Source organism: Globicephala melas, chromosome 12 (assembly GCF_963455315.2).
Source record: "Globicephala melas chromosome 12, mGloMel1.2, whole genome shotgun sequence".
In the NCBI taxonomy this organism is placed as follows: Eukaryota; Metazoa; Chordata; class Mammalia; order Artiodactyla; family Delphinidae; genus Globicephala; species Globicephala melas.
Window position 1 is genome coordinate 29550254 of NC_083325.1, and position 25649 is coordinate 29575902.

General features: G+C 50.2%; 1 protein-coding gene across 22 annotated transcripts in view; it reads right to left on the minus strand.

Moving 5' to 3' along the window:
- Nucleotides 1-25649, minus strand: part of DYSF (dysferlin) — a 223677-nt gene that overhangs the window by 193203 nt on the left and 4825 nt on the right. For 13 of the 22 annotated variants that reach the window (XM_030877536.2, XM_030877531.2, XM_030877533.2 and 10 more), the window contains exons 1-3: nucleotides 18735-18932; nucleotides 6328-6383; nucleotides 5027-5118 (exon numbers count right to left, since the gene is read on the minus strand). In XM_030877536.2, coding sequence (XP_030733396.2) covers nucleotides 5027-5118; nucleotides 6328-6383; nucleotides 18735-18825 — 239 coding nt within the window. In that variant the 5' untranslated portion in view covers nucleotides 18826-18932. Of the gene's footprint in view, nucleotides 1-5026; nucleotides 5119-6327; nucleotides 6384-18734; nucleotides 18933-25649 lie in introns of those variants that run through there. The other 9 variants (XM_030877537.2, XM_030877532.2, XM_030877534.2 and 6 more) reach the window with 1 other exon arrangement.

Consider the following 25649-nt stretch of genomic DNA (forward strand, 5'->3'; position numbering starts at 1 on the left):
TTGACCCCATGGAGACTTTTGCTCCCATATTTACATTTACCAAACATTTAAATTAAAAAAAAATACACCTACATTAATTAATTTCTACTGGAAAGGCATTTTTCAGAACAAATTAAATTAAGCCCGGTTAATTTGTTGAGATATTTTCTATACAGTGTAATTAAACTCCTTTCTTTTTTTAATCTTCATTTTTATTTTACCAAAATTATTGTCATTAGTAACAATTATTTTCTGTTTAAATTTCCCAACACAGGTTTGGTGCAAAGTTTTCTTGGGGGGTTTTTTGTTTGTTTGTTTTTTCATTTTTCGATTCATATCAAGCTTTATCAAATATAGCTCTCTTGATTCTTGAGTTTTCTTTTGTGGAATTAGTTCTATTAAGTCTGATTCTCTCAGGTCAGTGTTTACAGTTACCAACAGGATTCTTCAGTCAGTTTTTCATTTCCTTAACAATTTTATCACGTGCCGTTTTGCCCATAATTATTGCATGGTAATCAGTTCTACCAATAACCACATCCAGAAACTATGGCAAGAATTATATTTATTTCTCAGTTAATCCATGAAAAAATTGAGAGCCATTCCTTGCAGAAGTGCCAGCATTGCTCTCATGCCCTGGTGCACACTGGTCTCCCCTGGGCAGTTTCAGGAAGTGCTGCTGCCTGCACCCGACTCCAGCTTCTCCTTTCATCAGTTTGTGCCTAGACACTGATCTATTGTAAAGCTCCCAGGCCATTCTAAGATGCACCCAGGGTTGGAGCACTGTTCTAAAAACCTAGAGCTGCGCTGTCCAACACAGTAAGCCGCCACTGTGCACGCACATGAGCTATTCAAATTTAAATTAATTAAAATTAAATAAAATTTAAGATTCAGTTCCTCAGTTACACTAGCCAACACGGAATGGTTCCATCATCTCAGAAAGTTCTACCGGGCAGCACTGGTCTGGAGTGCAGACGACTGGTTCTCACTCCCTAACACCTGGGAGTTCGTAATGGTGCACAGGCCCCGCTCCCAATCAATTAAGTGAGAACTTGCAGGCGGGGCCAGGCACTGGTATGTTATGTCAAAGCTGCTGCTGATGCTCTTGCGTCTCATAGCCTGAATTGGGAATTTCTCAGCTGAACATCCCAGGGGTCAAACTTAGCTGGTCAGGGATCAGGGTCAACTTCCCCTCCAGCATCCTTCTGAGAAGCCCAGAGTAAACAGGAAGTTGTTGAGTGCAGCCTGGGACACTCAACTGAGTCCAAGACCCAGCCTAGCTGGGTTTGCACGAGTGTCTCCCATCCAGAGGAGTGAAGTTTCCTCTTATGTGCATTTGAAACCTGATTTTATAGACATGGAGTTGATCCACCCCTGCAGTTGCTTCAGGATGGGTGGGGTGCAGAATGGCCCAGAGACAGTATCCAGCCTGAGTTTCCCCTCCTGAGAGATTCCGAGACCCCACTCCAGGCCAACAGACCAGGCTGGCATAATGAGGTCACCCCAAACTGCCAACGGTCGTCGGGGAAACACAGAAACATCAAAAATCCCAGAAGCCCTGGGGAAAGAGAAGAGAGTGGAAGTGGGGGAGAGTCAGATGACAGAAGGAATAAACGGAGAGGGGCCAGGAAGAAAAAGGAGCAAAACCACAGACCTGTGGAGACAGAGGTGTGAGTGAGGGGCGGTAAAGAATGATTGAGGCATTGAGGGGACTCTAGAAACAGGTGGAGGCAGAGGATGGAGGTTCAGAAGACGGAGAGGAGGAGACAGAGGGAGACTGTGGAGGGCTGTGCTGCACCTCGCTTGGAAGAAGACCCAGGAGGACCCTAGGTGGGCTCACAGCCCACCCAGGACTGCCAGGAAGGAAGGAACTGCTGCATGACGACCCTGTGGATTTCACTGAAACTGAGGGCAGTCAGATGGCAGCGGTCACCGTCACACCTGTTGTCTCCCTATTTGCTTCCTGACCAGACACTGCCAACTTGAGGGTACTGAGTAGGTGTTCTATGTAAAACGTTCATTGAATTGAATTCACCGATTTTTTTTTCCTTTTCTCTTTTAGAACGTAAAATATCACATGGTTGCTCTTTCCACTTCCTGGAAATGCTTGACTTTTACAGCGTTAGACTTTTTAATACTTTTAATTAACTGGTTTTTTTTTTTTTTTTTGTGGTACGCGGGCCTCTCACTGTTGTGGCCTCTCCCGTTGCGGAGCACAGGCTCCGGACGCGCAGGCTCAGTGGCCATGGCTCACGGGCCCAGCCGCTCTGCAGCACGTGGGATCTTCCCGGACCGGGTCATGAACCTGTGTCCCCTGCATCGGCAGGCGGACTCTCAACCACTGCGCCACCAGGGAAGCCCTTAACTGGGATTCTTTTCTCACATTTCATGAGCAGCATGAACGTACTGTGCGCTCTAACCATGAGGGCCTTACAGAAGCACCCTGTGGGTACCTGCCTCCCTCCCGCTGCTCCAGTGGGTTTCCCCTCATGCATCTTCCATCCAAGCAAACTGCTCTCCAGCCTGCATACCCCACTGGCTCCGAGGCTCCGATAGCAAAGCTAAAATTCTATTATTTCTGAAATTCTTCAGATGTTTGTGAATGTAAGTTTAAATTTAGTTGAATTAAAATTTAATTTTTAATCGCTAGAAATGCAAAATTGAGATAAATGTTTGAAAAACTCAAAAATTACATTCAAGTAGTTATCAGAAAGAAGTTTCTGGTGAATCGGGAAGCTTTGTGAATTAGTTCTTCTGCAAATTGCTGTGTGAGGAACTGATTTCCAGCACACTGGCCTCTCAAGTGACGTACCTGGTCATGTGGGAAACTGGTGTTCAGGGAGCTGACTTGCCCCCAGGAGCCAGAGGACACACACAGGGGCCAACGAGAGGGCTCCAATGTGCAAGACAGCCTGCCCCTGCTGTGATCTCCAACCCACGGAGCCAGGCCGGCCCATGTGTGGCACTGGCCTGCTATCACCCCGAGGTCTAGCCTGGCCCTTGAATTGATCAAAAATATGTTCTCATCCCCTGCTGCCTTCATGGTCTTAGAAATCTCCCCACAGGGCCTGAAAAGTACTGAATGTGATCGTGAAAGTGAAACGTGCGTTTCCTCTGCATGCCTTTGCCTTGCTACGCTCTCTCCAGAAGGGCCCAGCACCTGCCTGGGGCTTCCGGGAGCCTCTGAGAGGTGCAGGGGCTCCGTGATTCTGACCATGTTGCAGACCTGCCCTTCAATCACAGCTCTGCCATCAGTAGCCTTCGAGGAAATTAATCTCCTGGAGCCTCAGTTTCCCTCCGTAATAATGACAAGTCTAATAGCAACACCTAACGATTAAAAAAGATCTTTTATATAAAGACCCAGCAGAGGGCCAGACACTTGGCTAAGCTCTTGGTAAACATCAGCTGTTGTGGGTTTGCTATTATTATCCTCAGCCTGGTGTCAGAGGCCCCCTCCCAACATGGCCCCATTGCTCCCTTCTCACTGGGCTGCACAAGTCATGTGACTGAATCCCACATGTAAGGCCTTAGCCTGCTGCCCTCCATGCCCAAACAGTGGAAGGCCCTCCCTTCCTCTCCTCTCTAAAGCCAACCCTGGCCTCCGAGTCCGTCTGTGTGGCCCTCCTCCAGGAAGCCTTCCAGGACCACCCAGAGTCCAGCATTGCTCCTCCCTCACCTGTAGGTCCACTGTTCATGCTTGTCAGAAGCTGCCTTTTTTCCATGAAATACCTGTGCTGGGGTAACAGTGTGAATGAGTTCCAGCCCCTGCAGGAACCTGCACCCTGTGCAGGTGGGGGCTGCTGAGGTCCAGGCTGGACAAAATGGACCCAAGACGCCCTGGACCCACACCTTTTAGCCCTACCTTGGGAGGGCCTAGTGGAAGCGCCTCCATCCTCCCCACACGTATCACGCGCTGCACCCACAGCCAGCAGAGACACAGAGAGACCGTGGTGGTTGCCTTTTTCTTCCAAGCTTTTTAAGATTTCCAACTTTCCAGATGTCTGGGAGGCTGAGACCCCTGTCGGCCTTCCCCAGGTCTCTGAATCCTCCCTCCTTCCCTCTCCCACTCTTGCCCTGCCAGGGAAACACAGCCGGGCCCCAGACACCAGCTGACCCAGTTCCCAAACAAAGGCTCTACTGTCAGCAGGTCACAAAACAGCAAGCCCATGCCCGATCCTCGGGTCCAGACCTCAGCGAACGGCACCAAGAGCATGAACCCACGCCTGCCGGCCCCTCACACAGCTGCACCCCCGTCAGGCCTCGCAGGGACCGGCTGAAGCCCCGCCCTGACATTCAAGGTTCCAGCACTGGAGCGCTCTCAGGCTGCGTCTGCCAGGTCACCCTACCCACAGTCAACAGGGCCATCCGTCTGCAAGCTGGCTGGCCCTGCCCACCCCGCCACCAGCACACACAAGGCCCAGGAGCTCCATACACGAGGAAGGACCCATCGCCCGCCTCGAGAGCCTACTTCTGCCACCACAAAACTCTGAACTCTGCTCCTACTATTGCCCCTGCCTGGGAACCATCCCTACTACGTACATGAAATATCACCAGAAGACACTGCCACAGGACGGTGGGCAGTCAGTGTGTGTCGCCATTACTGTTCCGACTTCTAAACCACAACTCTCACCTCGAGTCCCACCTCTTCCATGAAGCCATCGCTCGGCCTGCCTCGCGCCATGTGCCACTGCCCTCCCTAGCCTGTGCTGGGCAGGGAGAGAGGGCCGTGCCAGGCACCTCAGGGCTGCAGCAGGACCCAGAGAGCCTTTTCTTCCCTGCTCCCTGGGGCACAGACTGTCTGGGGAAACACACGCACATCTGATTCTAGCCCACCTTCCTTCCCTGTCACTTGGGAAGCTCTCAGATTTACCCACGGCTGAGGTCCTGAGACTGCAGCCAGCCCTCGCCCCCAGATCTCCCACCGGGCCAGGCCCACGAGTGGCAGGTCTTCACTAAACACCAGCTCTCCAGAGTCCACATTCTGTAGTCTACATCCGCCACGACCCTACCCGTACACACCCACAGGCCAGAGTCCCCCTCACCGCCTCACCTGTTCCTCCCCATCGTCTCATGGTCTTTGACCACCACATGAAGCTCGGAGCCTTGGTCCAGGGGGACACCCTTGAGGTCCCACTCAAAGCCCTGGAAGAAAAAGAGAAAAGATGTCTTAACCTATGGACCCCTAGAAGAGACTGTGTCTGGTCCCCACAGGTCCCCCTGGGGCACTGAGCGGGCATCTGTGACCACTACTGGTGACGGGAAGGATGCATGAGTGAAGGAATGAATACATGAGTAGCAGGGTCTCAGAGCTTCAGAAGGGACAGCGAGAGCTGAAGGCAGCGGAAGAGAGTAGGAGACCAGACCCCCATGACCCCCTCCCCAACTCAATTCCACCAGTCACCAGGAGCACAGCTGGGAAAACTTCCAGGTGGCCCTCAGGGCCCAAAATCAGTGTGCTCGTGGGGCAGCCCGGCGCCTGGTGACAGCATGCGTTAGTGCCACCTTGGTCTCCAGAGACCCCAGGACCCTCCTCAGAGCAAAGGCACCCCATGCATCCCAACCCCATCCACACAAGGACAGGGCTTCCAAAGACCACCAGGGCGCCATATAAAGAAAGCTGGTTGACTAAGTCTCGAACGAGAGCAAGTTATGTAGCAGATGGGAGCCAATTCTTTTGCAATTAGAGAATGACAAATCTCTGCACAGATAATACCCTGACCAGCAAGAGCTTGAGTTGGTAAGCAAATAAATGAGCATCTGCCAACATAGATTTACTGATTAAACTTGTTAAAGGCTATTGCAACATGCCTTAAGTAAATCATTTGCACAGATGATCTACTGCAAATAGACAATTATTTCCTATAGTTTAAATTACCTAAACATTGTCAGTTTTTCTGAAACAGTGTATTAAATTTAACCCAAAGGAAAAAAAAAAAAGAAAGAAAGAAAGCTGGTTGAGAGGGCAGGAACCAGAGGAGGACCTGATGAATCAGGGAGGGCTGTGGGGAGGAGGTAGTTCTGGGCAAGGACAACGGCCCTGTGTAAGGGAGAAAAAGCAGGTAAGAGAGCCCTAGACACCCTCCTCCTGGCTGGCCAGAGCTGAAAGAAGCGGAGACAAGGGACCCCTCACTCCTCTCCACACCGTACCCACAGCACAGGGGAGACCGCAAGCCAGGCCACCACCCCTCTTCCCAGGTGCCAGGAGGATTTCGTTGGCACAACGGATCAGAGCCCCTCCTCTCCATGACAACACCTCTGAGAAAGCCGCCTCTGCCTGAGCCCCCTGACTCGTCCCTGCAGAGACAGTGGCAGCAGAGGGAGGAAAGGAGGGAAGGTGGGAAGCTCACATACCTCATTCCACACGGGGTTCACGTTGTTCTTGATGACTTTGGTTCTCTTCTTCACCCCTACGAGAGACACAGAGGGGGAGTGAAGAGACGTACCCCAACCTGCGCCTTCCCCAAGTGAGGGCCAGTTCCAAGACCTGCACTGCACCTCACCCGCCAAAGGAAACCTTACAAAACCCACGAGTCCCTGAGAATCCCACCAGTCTGCAATGAAAGCCCAATGCCAATCACACACATCTCTCAGCTCTGGGACGGACAAACAGCAGCCCCATCGGAAGGACTGTTTAAAGGAAAATACCCAGCCTGACTCTTCTTAATGAGTTCGTTACTCCTGACTTTCTAAGTAAAGCTTTTAAATTGTAAAGTTTCTGATTCTCAAAATGAATGATCTTCATAGAAAATATTCCATTTTTCTTTAAAACAATCTATCTCCACATATTGTAGGATTCCATTTATATGAAATGTCCAGAACAGGCAAATTCACAGAGACAGAAACTAGATTAGTAGTTTCCAGGGCCCTAGAGGGAGATGGGAATGGCAAGTGAACGCTTAATGGAGGTTTCTTTTTGGGGTGATGAACTGTTATGGAATTAGATAGTGATGATGGTTGTACAACATTGTGAGTATACTAAAAACCATTTATACTGTACACTTTTAAATGGTTAAAATGGTGACTTTTAGGGTCTGTGAATTTTACCTCAATTTTAAAAAAATCCACCTCACTCTCACCTTGAAGGTATCTATCTGAAGCAGGCTGTCCTACCTGCTCGTGAGGGCTGGGCCGAGGGAATGCAGAAGGGCTTTGAGATAGACAACAAGAAGAACTGACACTGTAATGGCTGGGAAGAGCCACAGTGCCCCAGGCGGCAGACTGCTGAGCGCTCCCTCTGGAGTTTGGGCCGAAGGGGTGAATGAGGGGCACAGAAAGGGCTAAACACGTCTGGCTCTTCCATTAAGCATCAGAACAGAAATGATTCTGTGTTCAATGGACGATTAAAAGTGTCAGCCAGGGCTTCCCTGGCGGCACAGTGGTTAAGAATCTGCCTGCCAATGCAGGGGACACGGGTTCAAGCCCTGGTCCGGGAAGATCCCACACGCTGCGGAGCAACTAAGCCGGTGCGCCACAGCTACTGAGCCTGCGCTCTAGAGCCTGCGAGCCACAACTACTGAAGCCCGTGCACCTAGAGCCCGTGCTCCGCAACAAGAGAAGCCACTGCGATGAGAAGCCTGCGCACCGCAACGAAGAGTAGCCCCCACTCGTCGCAGCTAGAGCAAGTCTGCATGCAGCAACGAAGACCCAATGCAGCCAAAAATAAATAAATAAAAATAAATAAATTTTTAAAATAATTTTTTAAAAAAAGTGTTCAGCCAGACACAAAACTTATATTTGGGTTGGATCTGAAAGATCACCGGTTCAACCCCGCCTGTGCAAGACCTTTCAGTAAGAAGCCTTTGGTCTCACGTGGACTGCTCAGTGTTTACAGAGTCCTGTCTGGACCATGAAAGCCCCTCAAGCCTCTGGAAACATCTCCCAGGACCCCCGAGTCTTCCTCTGAAACTGAGCATTGTCCGTTTCCCTTCTGTAGGGTCAGCCCCCCTGGCCCGGTTCAGAGCATGGAGAGAAGCGGGGAGCAGAGGTGGGTCAAGGACGCAAGCCAGGTAGGGGGAAGGATTTGGAGGAAGGAAACAACAGAGTAAGGAGCAAAGGAAAATCCAGGAGAAAGAAACATCTGAGGGAGGATCGGTAGACTTAAGGCAAAGATTCAGCCCCACGAGCCCCCTCAGAGATCCTGAGAAACCTCCACCAGTGGTAGAGGGTGAGCCCCCAACCCCTCTCACCGCCTGCTGCAAATCACTGTTGTGGGAAAAGCACGTGGACTTTGGAATGACACAGACCACCATAGAATACTTATTTTCTGGAAGACCCTAGGGGCAGCAGTTCTCAAATTTTTGGTCACAGGATGTCATTCTTAAAAATTATTGAGGCGGGACTTCCCTGGTGGTGCAGTGGTTAAGAATCTGCCTGCCAGTGCAGGGAACACCGGTTACAGCCCTGGTCCGGGAAGATCCCACATGCTGCGGAGCAACTAAGCCCGTGTGCCACACTACTGAAGCCCAAGTGCCTAGAGCCCGTGCTCCGCAACAAAGAGAAGCCACCGCAATGAAAAGCCCACGCACCGCAATGAAGAGTAGCCCCCGCTTCCTGCAACTAGAGAAAGCCCGCGCGCAGCAACGAAGACCCAATGCAGCCAAAAATAAATAAGTAAATAAAATAAAGTTTAAAAAAAATTATTGAGGGGACTTCGCTGGTGGCGCAGTGGTTAAGAATCCGCCTGTCAATGCGAGGGACACGGGTTCGATCCCTGGTCTGGGAAGATCCCACATGCCGCGGAGCAACTTAGCCCATGCGCCAGAACTACTGGAGCCCATGCGCCTAGAGTCTGTGCTCCACAACAAGAGAAGCCACCGCAATGAGAAGCCCGTGCACCACAACAAAGAGTAGCCCCCGCTCGCCACAAAGACCCAACACAGCCATAAATAAATAAATAAATAAATAAACAAATTTATTTATTTATTTTTAAAAAAGTAAAACTTCCATAGAAAAAAATTTATTGAGGGCCCTAAGGAGATTTTACTAAGGTAACTTGTATCTATCAACTTTTACTGTATTCAAGGTTAAAACTGAGGCATTTAAAAATATTTATTTAGTAATTAATATTACATTAACAATAATAAGCCCAGTACATGTTAACATAAGTGGCATATTTTTATGAAAAATAACTAACTTCCAAAACAAAGGCAACAGAAAAGTGACACTGTTTACATTTTGCAAATCTCTTTAATGCCTCACTGAAGTCTCATTATCCTGTCTACATTCAGTCCATTGAGATGTCTTGTTTTAGTTGACATCTGTGAAAAAAACCCAACCAGACATATAGTTGGAGATGCATTTTAATAAATTTTCAGATAATTGTGGATCTCCTTCTTTGATACTGCACCAAAACTCAATAAGTATTATTTCTTTTTCTTTTTTTTTAATTTTTGGCTGCACTGGGTCTTCGTAGCTGCGTGCGGGCTTTCTCAAGTTGCGCGCTACTCTTCGATGCGGTGCGCAGTCTTCTCATTGCCGGGGCTTCTCTTGTTGTGGAGCACAGGCTCTAGGCGCATGGGCTTCAGTAGCTGTAGCACGTAGGCTCAGTAGTTGTGGCTCGCAGACTCTAGAGCAAAGGCTCAGTAGTTGGGACGCAGGGGGCTTAGTTGCTCCGTGGCATGTGGGAGCTTCCTGAACCAGGGCTTGAACTCGTGTCCCCTGCATTGGCAGGCAGATTCTTAACCACTGTGCCACTAGGGAAGCCCTCAATAAGTAGTATTTCTTAAACCTAAAGGTTAGCTGCAGTGTGAAATCTGAAAGTAGAGAGTGATGAACATTTTGTACTCTGTTACATTAAAATCTGTTGTCCTATCTTGCATTTTGAATAAATCTTTTATCCACACATGATTCTGTAACATCTTGCATTGCTCATTTGGGAAGTTTTTGCTCACTGAGTTATGCAGACCTTCCAAATGTTGACACATTTCACTGTATAATACTGAAAAATTACATTCATTAATATCACCATCAGTCTCAACAGAAAAGACATTAAATACTGGGAAACTGGAAGACAGAAGCTTTCTAAAATTCCAATTTTTGTTTGAAAGCTCAAATTTTATGATGGGCAACAAATGATAAACGTCAACTTTTAAAGTGGCAGGCTCACTCACTCATTTTCAAGAAAACGTCTATCAGATGCCCAAGTCTGAACGATCATAGTTTGTCAGTCATTCTTTCAAGTAAAAACGGTATTCCATTAAAAAAAAAAAAAAGCCTAGTTCAGCATGCCACTCAAGCGGTCACACGGGGCTTTTTCTTGCAGCGACCTTCATTTTCCAGGGTGCGGCAGAATGCTCTGTGCATACTTCCCATCTCAACACAGAAAATATTACAAACATGTGTAACTCCAGATCAAGATTAATAAAATTAATATTTGTACTGCTTTATCAAGGTCATTCTTCAGTAAAACTGGCTTTTTTGCCCCCCAAACTGTGAGTACTGGCTTTTTTTTTTCAAATTACATGAGGGTGAAAAATACAACAACGAGTACAATTTGGTGCCAAAGCCCTCATTAGTCTTAAGGCAGAAACAGTTTCACCTTCCAGTGCTATTGTACCAGTTGTACAAATATGGACTCAGCGAAAATGGCAAATAGCATCTTAGTGTTATTGTGGAAATAGCTTTAACCTTGCTGACCTGCTCAAAGGCCTGGGGATTCCCCTAGAGGTCCACGTACCACACTTGAAGAACCTCTTAGGAAATTCACTGAACATCTCAGTTTCCTCATCTGTAAGGTCATAATAATACCTCCCTACGGGACTGTGGTGAAAATTAAACAAGATAAGATGACTGAGCTGCCTGGCACACAGCACGCTCATTAAATGTGAGTTCACTTCCCCTCCCCTCCCCTCTGTGCTCCACTCTGATGCATCTAGCGAATTCCTACTGATCCTTCAATGGGCAGCTCAGTTGTCTCTGCTCAGATAAGCCTCCCCCGACTCTCCCAGACAGAGATGGTTGCAAGCTGTGACCACACGTATCGAACAGCAGGACAACTGTGTGCTTCTGTCTGTCTCCCCTACTAGAGTGTGAGCTTCAGAGAGCAGACACCATGCCTTCCTCATGTTAGGAACCCTAGAATATAGCAAGGTGCCCAGTAATCGGGTGCCAAAGGAATGGGTCCTTTTCTTTCCCAAGTTGACTGCAAGTTCACTTCCTCACTAGAGGACAGAACGGCTCTTCTCAGAGAACGCCAGAGACTGCATTCGCAGAATGGCTACATGTCAACAGAAAGAGGGGATGAAAGAAAGTACAATGGGGGGCAGGTGTCCTTGGGGGGCCCAGTTATCTTCTTAAAGGTTGCCCAGGCCTGCCCTGGCTGAATCATTCTGAATCCCCTTGGGGCCCATGTTGGTGTGGTTCCAGCAGAGGTTAAACACATGGCTTTGGAGTCATTCAAACAGCAGGCGCTACTAACTGAACTTGTCACCTCTCTAAGGCCTTATCTCCCTTGGCAGTAAAATGACAATAATAAAGAGTGTCTGCTGTATCAGTTTTGAGGGGATATGAGATGCTATCTAAGTGTTCACTTCCCCTCCCCTATCAACTTTCCATGACCTACAGGAGTAACATGGAAAATTCCATCTGCAGCCTCTCTTGAATTGTCCACTTGGAAACATATCCAGGTGCTCCTGGCTAGCAGCAACTAAGCAGTGTGTGTGTGCCAAGCCCTGTGCAAAGTGTCTTTTAAACATTTTCTACTTCCTGCCTTCCCTGAAGATGAGGAGAACAAACACCCTCTAAGGGATTTCACTAAGTCCTGGTTAGAAGGGCCAACTCTGGGACCCTCTGGATGACATGAAGCGAGTGGTCACTGATAGGCTCTACAGCCCCAAAGAAGAGCCAGAAAGAAATGAAACGTTAACCCGGCACGATCACATGACTTACAGACGCCAAGGAAGAGGACGTCAGGCTGCTAATTAGGAAACAGTTCCTTCCTCATCATGGATTTAGACCTGTCCTGTCCTTGATCATCAATTCTGGCCTTGAGAGATGTGGCGTTATGTCTGTAAATAAACAGACTCAATAGTTAAAGATACAGGAGAGCTCACAGCTCGTGCTGGGATTACATCCTCTCCCCAGATTACTCTGCAGAACTGGGGGCCAGCAGGCATCCGTGAGAATCATGCTGGAGCCCTAGGGTGCGCCTCCAGACTGAATGACTTAGTGAAGGGGAGTGAACCCGCCATGGGAGGGCTCTTCTGGGCCCCATGCAAACTCTTCACTTGTTTCCCCAGCCTACCCACCCCAACTCAACCCACACTCCGAGACCACAGTCACCCATGGCTGTAGGGTAGTGTTTTTCTTTTTCTTTCTCTTTTTTGTTTTTTGACCACACTGCACAGCATGCAGGATCTTAGTTCCCTGACCAGGGATCGAACCCGTGCCCCCTGCAGTGGAAGCACAGAGTCCTAACAACTGGACTGTCAGGGAAGTCCCTAGGGTGGTGTTTTTCAAACTGCAAATTGGGACCCATTAGCAGGCCATGACATCAATTGAGTGAGTTGACAAATATGTCTTTTTTTTTTTTTTTTTTTTGCGGTACGCGGGCCTCTCACTGTTGTGGCCTCTCCCGTTGCAGAGCACAGGCTCCGGACACGCAGGCTCAGCGGTCACGGCTCACGGGCCCAGCTGCTCCGCGGCATGTGGGATCATCCCGGACCGGGGCACGAACCCGTGTCCCCTGCATCGGCAGGCGGACCCTCAACAACTGCGCCACCAGGGAAGCCCTATATTATGTGTATTTTAACACAATTTTTTTTTAAGTCCAGGTGGAAGATGGTGAGGACACAGGTAGCAGGCCTGGGGTCTACTGACAGGCATCTGGGTGGGGAAGGCAGAAGTGGTGGTGGGAGCAGAGCACATCTCAGATTCTGACAGGGATGCATGAGTGCTGGTGGGGCTGTTCACCTAGAGAGGGAGCAGAGAGAAGAGGAGATGGGGCACCTGGGACTCCCAAAGAGAGAGAGACGGGTTGTTTCTGCCCACCAGTCAGGTAACAGGACCCACTGTCAAAGAGGCAGGGCACCTTCAGATCGTGCAGGCAATCTCAATGCAGCCTCTCATTTAGTCCACAAATATTTATAGAGGACTTGCTCTGGGCTGGGCACTCTCTTGACAGCTCATTAGAATACCCATCAGAGGGACTTCCCTGGTGGTGCAGCAGTTAAGAATCTGCCTGCCAGTGCAAAGGACACAGGTTCAAGCCCTGATCCAGGAAGATCCCACATGCAGCAGAGCAACTAAGTCCATGCGCCAGAGCCACTGAGCCCGCGCTCTAGAGCCCGAGACCCACAACTACTGAGCCTGCGTGCCATAACTGCAGAAGCCCGTGCGCCTAGAGTCCGTGCTCTGCAACAAGAGAAACCACAGCAATGAGAAGCCCGCTCACCGCAACTAGAGAAAGCCCACACGCAGCAACGAAGACCCAATGCAGCCAAGAATAAATAAATTAATTAATTAAAAAAAAAAAGAATACCCATCAGATAAACAAAGCGATAGAAATTCAAAGTTACCAGCAGAAAACCAAAAACTGGTGGACAAGAGAAATGGTGGTAAACGGAGAAAAGGTAGCCCTGGCTTCTGCCAAGGGAAGGCCTGCTTTACTTCTTGGCACAGATACCCCCTAACAAAAACGGTAGGCAGACTCTGGTAACTCTGATACTTGCCCCACCATCTGTGCCCTGACTTAAGCCTGCACACCCCAAGACTGGGCAGCAGTCACTCCCTGCTTCCCTAGCAGAGCCCTACTCTTCTCACCTCAAGAACTCCCACCTCGATCTCAATTTTCTAAATCTTAACTGAAAGCATACTTTCCAGAAAATGAGTAGTCAGGAAGGGGTGGTGGCAGGTGGATATACTGACTGTGATGGAATGCTCTCTAGGAGGGGTAGTCTTTAAACTCAAAAGGCCAATTAGAACTGGGGAAGATATTTTAAACATCTATGACAACATCTTAATGTCCTTAATATGTAAAGAGGACTCACAACTAATGAAGAAAAAGACAAACATCTCTTCCCTCCCAAACTGGGCAAATTAAAAAGCAATTCAGTAAGAAATAAATGTAAATAGGCAATAACATCGAAAGGTCACAAATACTATTTGAACCTAAGAAATTGTTAAAAATTTGCATGATAATGCTTTGTGTTAGCAGAATTATAAGAAAATAAGCCCTCAAACTCAGCTAATGGGAAGATAAAGTTGGTACAGACTGTCAGGATAGCAATTTGGGAAATGTGGCAAAGCCTTAAATATGTCTATAACCTCTGACACAGCAACGCCACTTCCAGTATTTACCAAAAGGAAATAGTTAAATAAGTGGGCAAAGATTTAGTCACCAGGATATTTCTCATAGTGACAGTATAATTTAAGCTTTGGATATAAATATTAAAAATTGATACAACCTAAATATTCCTTAATGGGGGTTGATTAACTGAATTATAGTGCATCCATGTAATAAAATAAAACTTAGAAGGTGTGCAGAGGATATTTACTGATACAAAAATGCCCCTGGCTTCTTACTGAGTGAAAATGTAAATATGTAAACATCTGGAAAAAAGATATCTGGATGGGATCATCTCTAGGGAGGAAGGCAAGGGGTCTAGGGACTTCTGGTGGAGGGGTAGGACCGGTAAGGTTCAATTCCTTGACCTGAGTGACAGACATGGGTGTTCCCTTCATAATTTATCCATTAAAGCAGGGTTCCTCAACCTTGGCTGTGTTAGCTTCTGGGGATGGATAAGTCCTTGTTGCGGGTGTCATGGAGCTGTCTTGTGCACTGTAGGACGTTTAGCAGCATCCCTGGCCTCTACCCACAGTAGATGCCAATAGTACCTCATCCTCCCACCCAGTGGTGACAACCCAAAAGGTCTCCAGACATTGCCAAAGGTCCCGAGGAACAAAATCGCCAACTGAGAACAACTGCATTAAAGCGTACATTTATATATTATGTACTTACTTAGGTGTTAAATTTCACACTAAAATTGCTTTAAAAAAAAAAAGAAAAAAGAATCTTGGAGGAAATACGTCAAATTGTTGACAAGTTAATTTGAAGTATAAGGATAGGGGGCTACTTTTCACTTTTGTCTCATCCTTTTTTACATTGAGTACATGTTACGTTCACCTAAAGAAAACAGGCTATTTTCCATGCTTTAAAGTAATTTTTTTTTTTTTTTTTTTTTTTTTGCGGTTCGCGGGCCTCTCACTGTTGTGGCCTCTCCCGTTGCGGAGCACAGGCTCCGGACACGCAGGCTTAGTGGCCATGGCTCACGGGCCCAGCCACTCCGCCGCGGCACGTGGGATCCTCTCGGACCGGGGCACGAACCTGCGTCCCCTGCATCGGCAGGCGGACTCTCAACCACTGCGCCACCAGGGAAGCCCTAAAGTAACTTTTAATATTCAAAAAGCTAGATTCAAAGAGTCCGGTGTCCTTGCAGCTCACCTTCCCTATACAGGTAAGTCAGGTGGGCCCACCTACAGATGGTTCTATAAGATTCCCCAGGAGATAGATGAGAGGGGAGGGGGGAAGGGAGAGAGAGCGACTGGAGAGACGCGGGGAGGAAGAGAGGACTGATGGGAGAAGGGAAAGGGAAGGGGCAGTAATGACTCGGGTTCTGGCTGGTAAGCCTGGAGGAAGCAGGGTAGAAAGTCACTAAGTGGGGGCACAGGAGACCCAAACTTCAAGGAAATAAGATGTTTGAGCTCGAAGGGAACAGGGATCTGGTTTTGTTCTTGGATGCATCCCCAGCCCCTCGAACAGCACCCAGCATGTAGTAGGTGCTCAATAAGTATTTGTTCAATGAACTAAATGCATGAACGAAGGGATGTAAATCATGACATTAGAGGGTGGGAAATGGGCAGGGCAGAAGAGAAGTCCAGCTCATTAAATGCTATAGGAAATGAAGCTGCCCATTCACGCAGATGGTCAGTCAAAAATCTCCACCATGGCCCAGGTACTCACGGTAGTTAGTCACGCTAACTAAATAATTAATACAAGAACAAAGGGATGATAAGTATTCATTAAAAACCTCTATCCTAAAGACCTGAGAGAGGGGACACATAAAAGGGCCCTCAGAGTCCAGCCTCCCAGAGCTCATAGTCTATTTTGGGAGGCAGGTCCTGAAATTACATCTGAGCCTGGAATGCCCGGAACAACTGTGAGACAAGTGGGCCTGGCCAGGCCCATGCTCCTCGGGCTCCGCTCCGAGTGGGAGCCCAGCACACAGTGCGGAGACTTCTCTGCAAGCAGTCCAGTCCCCTCTGTGCCATGATGTGTTCCGACAAGGCTTCTCACCCCTGATTGCGCTTTCTGTACATTTGGAGATTTTTTGGAAACACCTATATCTGGGCCCCTCACCCCAGAAGTTTTGCTTCAAGAGAGGAGGGACCGGGAGTTTGGCAGTGTTTTTTCTGAAAGCTCTCCACGCAATTCTGATGTGCAACCGGGGTTGAGTACCCCAAGCTAGATGATCTGTAAATTCTGGGTCTGATTCTAACAGCCCCTTTCCCTAAGCATCAACTCAGCCCCCAAGTCCAGCATGAATACCCCTGTCAGGTGGGGGAGGTCACATTAATTTCACCTTTCACCACATCTCACATCAATTTCTCTCAAGACGTGGTTCCAAAATGGCCTGCATCAGGTATGGAAATGCTAATTCTTAGGTCACTTAAACCTGCTGCATCAGAACCTCTATGGATAGGACCCAGGAATCTGTCTTTCAAGCACAATCGCCAGAAGATTCTCAGGCACAGTAAAACATGAAAACCATTGCCTCAGACTGTTGAGACTCCCAGGCACATCTGGAAGATGGTGAGTAACTGGGCCACAAAGGGCACACACCAGAGAGTACCACCAGTTTGCTCTCAGCCCCAGGCATCCTGATGAATAGGACGAGATGCTGCCCTCAAGGAGTCCTGCGATCCTAATTACGGAGCAAAGTACTGAGCACAGCCCAGCTGGGGCAAGTGCACTAGCAGACCTAACAAGGTGCTGTGCATTACGAGAGGAGAGACTAATGATAGCCAGGGGAATCCTGGGTGCCTTCCTGGAGAAGGTGGCATTGTAGCTGGGCTTTGAAAGTTAAATAGACTGAACAGCTGGAGATGGTACATTCCATTATATTGCAGTTTTGCTAGGAGCTTGTCAGTGCAAATAAATAGTAAGGCATTATAAAGGGAGGGGAATGCAGAGATGGGGAGAGGACAGCAGGTGCATGTGCTTGGGGTACCTGGGCTGGGGCAACAGCCAAGAGGGACCTCAACTGATTTGGACTCAAGGGCACTGCCCGCTCCAAGCACTCCCTGCCATGACCAGGACACTTCCCCAGGTTTCCATTTCCTTGTCTGCAGAATGGGGAGATTAGTAGCTACCACAAAACCGTTAGAGAACCAGGGAAAGAGAGTGGTGAACAGATGCAAAAGAAGTCCGAAGCATCTAAGAGACCTAGGCTGATGAAGGGCCCTGGGCTCAGGGTCCTTGGGGAGCTTCTTTCCCAGCCAGTGTTGGCCCCATCATTTCCACACAAGAATGGCTTAAGCAGAATCTGAATCTAAGGGAGAACTAGGGACCTTGTCTGGATGCTGCATTTCATAGTAGGCACCCAGGAATATCACCAATTAATGAAAACAGAAGAGTTTTCTAAACTGTTTCGACTCACACTTTTCAAAAGAGGAATAAAATGTAAATGGTCACACATCAAAGAATAAAAGCTACAGTTAGTTCTCACTTTGCCAAACTGTGTCTTTCATCTATGGTTATCATCATTTTGGGGTGCTTGGGGAGAAGATGGCGATCGTGGGTCAGAGCTAAAGAGCCCCCTTGGTGTTCCCACCTTTTTCTAACCTCCTGAAAACACCAGCCACTTGTCCCTCTCCGTTTGACCACCTTTTGCGCCGCACACGTTTTTTAATTCCACAAAACCACAGGATACACCTCGTGGTAAGAGGAAAACCCTCTCCCTTTCCTTAATTATCTTTCTTTGCAGAACCGGGGTCCTGACTCACTGCCATTGTTCCTTCTCTTAATTTTGACAGATCCTTCCTCTTCCCTTTCCCCTCCTGAGATACCTCCTCCCGTGGGAATGTCTGCCTTGAGGCGGGAGTTAAGGGTGCCTGGTGAGAAGGGGGCGGGGTTTGAGTCCTTTGGGGTGTTTGCCCCAAACAGAGAGACCCTCTCTGGTCTAAGTACCACAGGCAGGTGTTTAGGCTCTTTGCATTTAAAAAACTTCCTTGAACTCTCAAAATTTTTTGTATCAAGGCTACATCCGCTCTATTCTATCCCTTTTCCTCCCAACTGAGACACGGCCGATTCAATACGGCCAGTGCTGAAGAAAGATGGACGAATGAATGAATGAAATCAAGACACAACTTTCACGGTCTCCACACCCAGTTTTTAAGCGATCCTATTCCTCTCTCTTCCGCACCCATCCTCCAACCCCGCCCTCATCACTGCCCGCTAAGGGCTCGCACGTTATTCCCTCTGGGCTTCTGTCTTAGAAAAGTGTTAACTGTCGACCTGTTATGGCACTTCCGGTTTTCCAAAATTTCTGAACACTGTGGCATTTATCGTGCTCGGTTGCATCCTCCTCGTCTCCTCGGCAGAAGATAGGACCGAAATTTCTCTGAGATTTCTGTCCTTGCTGACGGGGAGGAAACTATGGCTTGGACTACAGTTAGCGCCGGAGCCGGGGCGGCAGACCCGGCGGTGCGCGCGCAGAGTCGGTGGCGCGGGCGCACGGGCGCCACGGCCACGGGGCTCTCACCTCGGAAAGTCAGGCTGGCGACCGGGTCGCTGCGCCGGTCCTTCTTCACACTGGGGAGGTTGCTGGCCCTCACCAGCTGGCAGCTCAGCATGGTTCGGCCGGCCCCCACCGAGCAAGCGCTCGGCTCCGAGGCAGCCGCACCAGAGGGGAGCGAGCTGTCGCCTCCGCGGGAGAAGTCCCGGCGCCTGAGAGAGGCCGCGGCGAGGACACCGGACACCCACTGGGTGGACCCTCCCCTCCGGCCCGGGTCCGGATCCGCCCTGCCCGCGGAGGGCGGGGCGGGCCAGGGGTCAGCCTGGCGCCGGCGGGGGCGCTGGTCCCCTCCGCGGGTCCCCGCCCCCGCCAGGAATGGAAGCGCAGCTGACGCGGGGCGCACGGCTGGGCTACGCAGCTGGGAAGCGTCGCCCGCCCGCCTGCTAGCGGGAGCCCGCACCGTCCCGGTTACCCGCCCGGCCAGCGCGCCCGGGCCCCGAGCGCACCAAGGCCGACCTCGTTTCCACTGCTCTCCTGCCCGAAGCGCCCAGGGGCAACTGGGTGCGAAGGCGGGAGGTGGGGGAAACGGGGCTTCAGAGACCAGAGTGTGTCCGCGGGAAACTGCAAGCGCTGCGAGCGCTAGAGGAGGAGAGGGCCGAGCGGCCAAACGTGCGCTGCGCCCTGAGCCCCTGGCGCCCACGCCGCTCGCCTCGGCCCACCTTCCCCCTCGACCGCCCTCGGTGCCCCGGAGGTCCGAGAGACTCCGACGCTCGAACTCTCGCGAAGAGCCTCTGAGCCTTCTCCAGAGCAGTCTGGGGTCACCCGCCTCCGGAGGCGGAGGTCTGCATCCTGCCCACTCGGTACCCTGCCACATCCCCAAAAGCAATCTCTAGGTCCCCTCGCCCTCACCATGAGGGGAATTGCCTAGAGCGTGAGCCTCGAGTGGTGACAGCCTTTAGCGTGCGTTCCTGTGTTACGTCTGGTTCCTTTCCAGCTGATGAACTTCTTGGCCACAGGTGGCTTCTCACCTCCATACCCCTACATTGCAGCACCGAGCACCCGACAGGCACTGTCCCTCCTCCCACCTCCCAGGTCCTCACTAGCTTCCTCACTCAGCCTCAATTCAGTGACTAGTTATCGTCATTCTGCTGCACAAGATCACAGCTCTCTTTTTCTTCGCTTGTTTTGAAGATCCAGCATTTTCAGGTGGCTAAACAGCAACGTGGTGAAATCCAGCCCTGCCTACTCCACGCCAGCCCGCTAAGCACTAAAGGTGTTGGAGAATAACACAGCTAGCCTGCTGGTCTCACCTGTTATTTCCCACCCCTGACTCTGGTGGATCCTGAGTGCTGATAGGGAACTACTACATGTCCACAGCCTCTTCAATCTCCCTCTCTCCTAGACAGCTAGTTCATACTTTTCTCTCCCCAAACCCACAACACCCCATCACCATCCTCGCTCTCAGTTTGCTTTTTATATGCAAAGTAGAGAACTTCCTCAGGCTCCCCGCCTCCTAACTCCCGTCAGCTTCTGCACCCAAATCTTTTGCTCTTTCTCCTGCTGTTATAAACGAATCATTCGTACTCCTAAGCCCCGCTGGGCACTTGGGCACTAGATCCTACCCCCTCACCCACTCGATGACAAGTCTGAGGCTGTCCTCTCCCCAACCTTAAAGGCTGCACCTTCTCTAGCTGGCTTGCGCCCTCTTCCTCCTGACTCTACCACTCTCCCTGGGTGACCCCACTAACCCTTACGATGAGCTGGACATTTACTTCCTCTCCAACATCCAAACTTCCTCTCTCTCAGCAGAACCCGACTATTCGGGTACTACCCCCAGCCCTAGCTCCAGATCCTGACCTATCTGAGACCATCTCCTGGCAATAGCTATTGGTCCAGCGATGGCATATGTCCCGAGTTGTTCTCCTGGAGGGATAACTTATCCTCCGTGAATGGACAAGCCCAACTTCCTCTCCTGCTTTGTGAGAATAAGGAAGCATGTAGATCAAATTGCCGGCCAGCTCTAAGATGTAGCAGACACCAAGGACGGCAGACCAGAGAGAAAAATGGAGTCAGCCTGGGTCCAGGGTGACTGTGGAGCTGTCCACTGTATATGCCCAGAGTCCACCAGGTCTCTGGATCATACTGTGGCGTGGTACTAACAGGGATTCCTCCCAAGAGGACTTGTATCGGGCATAAAAACCACTTTAAGGGCTTCCCTGGTGGCACAGTGGTTGAGAGTCCACCTGCCGATGCAGGGGTACACGGGTTCGTGCCCCGGTCCGGGAAGATCCCACATGCCGTGGAGCGGCTGGGCCCGTGAGCCATGGCCGCTGAGCCTGCGCATCTGGAGCCTGTGCTCCGCAACGGGAGAGGCCACAACAGTGAGAGGCCCGTGTACTTCAAAAAAAAAAAAAAAAATCACTTTAAGACTGTTTATTATTAAAGTCTTTTTGAGGTAGGATTTCACTTACTTGCAGCCTAAGTCATCCTTACTGACTTTGGTACCATCTATGTGCCCACAGCATCCAAGTACCTCCACCAAGGCATTTCCACCACCACCGTCTCCTGCCTGGGCTGCCTCTTAGCTGGTCACCTCTGGTCCATTATCCACACAGGAGCCAAGTGATCTTAAATATAATCATGTCTTTCCCCTCGTAAAATCCCTCCAAGGCCTGCCATGCTCTTGGAATAAAGCCCGGCTCCCTTTCCTCTGCATACAAGGTAAGACCCCTCAGCCCCTCACTTCTCAGTTTCTGGAACATGCTGAGCTCCCTCCAAACTCCCTCCAAGCTCTGCTGTCACCTCCACCTGCACCTGCCTTCCCCCCTCTCTTAAAGGGCCACCCCCACTCACTCTTCAGGCTTCATCACTTCCGTGGGAAGCCTCTGACCTCCTGGTCTAGGCTGGGTCCTCTGGCAAACAACTGCACAGCAACGCTTTTCCTTCTTAGCGCTTGTCCCAACTGGAAGCAGTAACTATTTGTTTAAGTGCTGGTTTGATGTCTAGCTAGATGGTGGAGTCGGTCGATGAGGGGAGAGCCCCAGTCTGTCTCAGGCAGCCAGGTGTTCCCGGTGGATAGAAGGGCTGGCCTGGGGTTGGTGTGATGGACATTGTACTTGGCTCCCCAGTGTCCCTTCCACCCTGTGATGTGAAGGGTGCTGTTCTCAAAGAGGGTAGTACTGCCCCCTAGGGGCAATTTTAGATCTGATGATCGAGGATAGTTTTTACCATCACAATAATTCCTGACGTTGCTGCCTTCCCCAGCACACCACACCCTGCCCCCTAGCCCTGCTCTAATCGGTCAGAGGGGGCACAGGAAATCTGTAGGGGCATATCTAATATTTCCAGAGGAATATTCCAAGGGACCTTTGCAAACACTTGGCTTATGTCCAAGGAACAGGGTCTCCACACTCCTGCTCAGCTGGTGGCCTGAGCCCTGGACACTTCCTGAGGCCTCTTTTCCCATCCCAACTTCCAACTTCCCAGCCTGGCTGCCCTTCACTTCTCCCTGATAGGATGGCTGACTCTTCCCTTGGGGATGTCATCCTGGGGCCGGTGCTCAAGGGGGCTTCCTCCCAAGGGGACTTGCAACAGGAATGCAGCTCTTGCGGACAGTGTGCTGAGACCTCAACTTGGCCCCCTCAAAGATGTTCTCCCGGGGCTTCCCTGGTGGCGCAGTGGTTGAGAGTCCTCCTGCCGGTGCAGGGGACGTGGGCTCATGCCTCGGTCTGGGAAGATCCCACATGCCGCGGAGCGGCTGGGCCCGTGAGCCGCTGAGCCTGCGCGTCCGGAGCCTGTGCTCCGCAACGGGAGAAGTCACAACAGTGAGAGGCCCATGTACTGCAAAAAAAAAAAAAAAAAAAAAAGATGTTCTCCCCTCCTGCCATAGAAATGTTCCAAGGAGATTGACCTGGAAGCATGGTCACCCACATAAATAGACTACATTTCCCAGAACTCCCTCAGAGCTAGATGTGGCCAGGAAACCAGGTGATGACCGATGCGATATGAGCAGGAGGGCTATGTGTGTCCTGCCCAGGCTGCAGTGAAAACATATCCCAAATCATCATATCCAAAATTCCCCCAAGGGGACAGTACTATCCTCTTTGAGAACCACTGGCTCAGCCTCATCATGGTGTGGAAGGGACACTGGAGAGCCAAGTACAGTATCCACCACACCAACCATGTTGTCAAAGGGACCACGGGGGATAGCAGAGAAACAAGACAGAAAGGATCCGGGGGCCTGGACAGCCCTGCGGGTCAGAACTTTACCAGCCTGGGCTGCCTACACATCAACCATTATGTGAGTGAGAGAGACCATCGTGCCCCCCACCATCAGTTAGGGCTCGCTAGCCAACAGCCAGGTCTGCATCCTACCTAAGGCCCCAGGTAAGGGCGGCTCCTCGGCATCCCGGAAAACTCCAGCCCCACTGCAAAGGGGACAAGGCCAGCTTAGGAGCCACTGTTGGGTAGCAAGTGGGTAAGGGTGGTCTCGGGTGTCCTCGGCCTGCAGCAGCTTGAAGCAGGATTTCAGCTCCCGGCCAGAGATTGAAGTCAGGCCACGGCAGTGAGAGCACTGAATCCTAGCCACTAGACCGGTGGCCAGTGACAAGAAAATGAATTTCCACAAAGAAACGGAGAGTAGTGAAACAAGTAAAGTGTTTATTAGGAGGAAAAAGAGTACGTGTGGGTAGACACACGGGCGGGCTCAGAGAGAGAGTCGCGCCGTTGTGGTAGTTTGAATGACCTTTATGGGGCATTTCTTCTGGGTTTCCTTTGGCCAGTCATCTTGCTTTGCTGGTCTGAGTCCATATTTGGTATATCTCAGCGTCCTCCTCTGTGTGTGTGCGCATCTCTTAGCCAAGATGGATTCTAGAGAATAGGCCTACGGGTAGGTTGACATCACTTACTATGGGGTGGCGCCCCCTCCCTTTTTGACCTCCAAGGAGCTTTTCTGTGTGTGTGTAGTTGGGAAGGTCTCCTTGACTTCTGAGAATGAGGACTATGTGGTCTTCTATCCCTTATCTGGGCAGGGCTTAGCTTCTCCTCCCTCCTGCTGTTTGGAGTCTCTGTCCACAGGGGACAAACTCCAGCCGTTTAGCCTGGGGATCATCTATCTCCTGCCTCAAGGGGACCTGCTTTGAAGCTGAATTTGCATAGCAAGCCCAGTTTTTACTTACAATTTCATGTTAAGCGCAACAGACATTTCAGAGCTAAAAGAGGTAAGGTGGGGAGGGGACTAAGGCTCTCCCCTGTTACCCCATCGGTGTAGTCATGGATAGGTGCTGACTGATAATCTCAAGTGAGAGGAGACTGGCTGCCTGTTCCCTGGAGAGTCCAAGAACCAAGGTCTCCCAGATTAAATAAAACACCATCAGATGCTGCCACTGGTGTCCCCTGGGACACATCCAGCACATAGACCTGCTGTCTTTGATCAACACAATGTTTTATAACAAAATTGTACTTTAACCATAAGGAGATCTGGATTTATAGCATCCCTTGAAAAATCAGAGAAGCTGGCACACGATCCCTAATTTTCTGCCTAACACTGACTCTCTGGCGCCTGCAGCCAGGAGCATGCATCTCGGCTCGCCCTACTCGCTACCACTCACCCAATATGCATGCGCTTCTCCCTCTGGCCTTAGTTACGCCACCTGCCATGCTCCCATGGGCATGTGGGTTTGTGACCCTCTTCTGTCACCTAGATGGGGTCCTTCCTCCCTGCCAGTCAAGGGGGAGATACTTCAAGGAGAGCCCCTTCTTGCTTTTGGAGTTGGCCTCCTCTGGCTCAGTTTTCCTAATGTCTGGGGCCTTGTTTTTTCCCAAGGCCTGACATGGGGTATCCAGGAAGCAAATAAACCTTGCCCTCTGCTTCCAATAACACCAACCTGGAGACGAACCCTCTGCATGTGAGCTTACAGGATTCCTCAGGGCACATCTGCCAAAGTCCAAAAACTTACAGGAGTAAGGATGGTCCAATGCCTCCTCCTGCCCTCCCCTCTCACATTCATTGAAGAATTTGTGTCCCAAGGATATCCCAATCCGACCAGCTGGGATTAGAGAGGCAGTCACGTGTCTACCAGGGGTGTCGGGGTGTAGACTGCACACACAGCAGTGATTCTGGTTATGGCCACGGTCATGTGACCGACTGCCTGGGAAGAACTCTCCCATAGCAGGAACAATCAGATGGCCCTGCGTCCATCCCAGTGCACCCTTTTCTAGCCATGTGTCCCAAGACGTGAGATTTGACCTTTCAGAGTCTGTTTCCACTTCTGTGAAATCGAGAGAATGCTACTTCACAGAGCTGTTAGGAGGATTACAGCAAACACTAAAGTTTCCAGGCCAGTGCCTACCTGGCGCACAGTAGGTACACAATAGATGTTAGTGCTCTTCTTGCTAACACTTCAGCCTAATGAACCAATCTGGAAAGAGACCAGCATGCAGGAAGTAAAGAAAGAAATAGGGGTGGGATAGGGAGGGTGGGAGGGAGGGAGACGCAAGAGGGAAGAGATATGGGAACATATGTCTATGTATAACTGATTCACTTTGTTATAAAGCAGAAACTAACACACCATTGTAAAGCAATTATACTCCAATAAAGATGTAAAAAAAAAAAAAAAGAAAAGAAAGAAACAGATTTTGGCCTGGGGAGAGGGACTGAGAAGGTTTGTGGGCTCAGGGAGTCACTTTTCCAAGAAAGATCTAGCCCAATGGTGAGGGTCACAGCCAGCCGGCAGGCAAGTGGACATGTGTCTTGGCCTCAGAAGCGACTGCTCCGGGGGGTGCGGGGGGAGCAGCCAGAGGAGACAGGACCAGGGTCCCTTGGGGCCGAGGGGATGGCCACTCACTCCTCAGCACATTGTGCCCAGTCTGGTAGGACAGTAGATGAACCAACAGAGCTGGTGATAGGCCGGACCAGGCAAAAAAGATAGTGAAAGGCTTTCT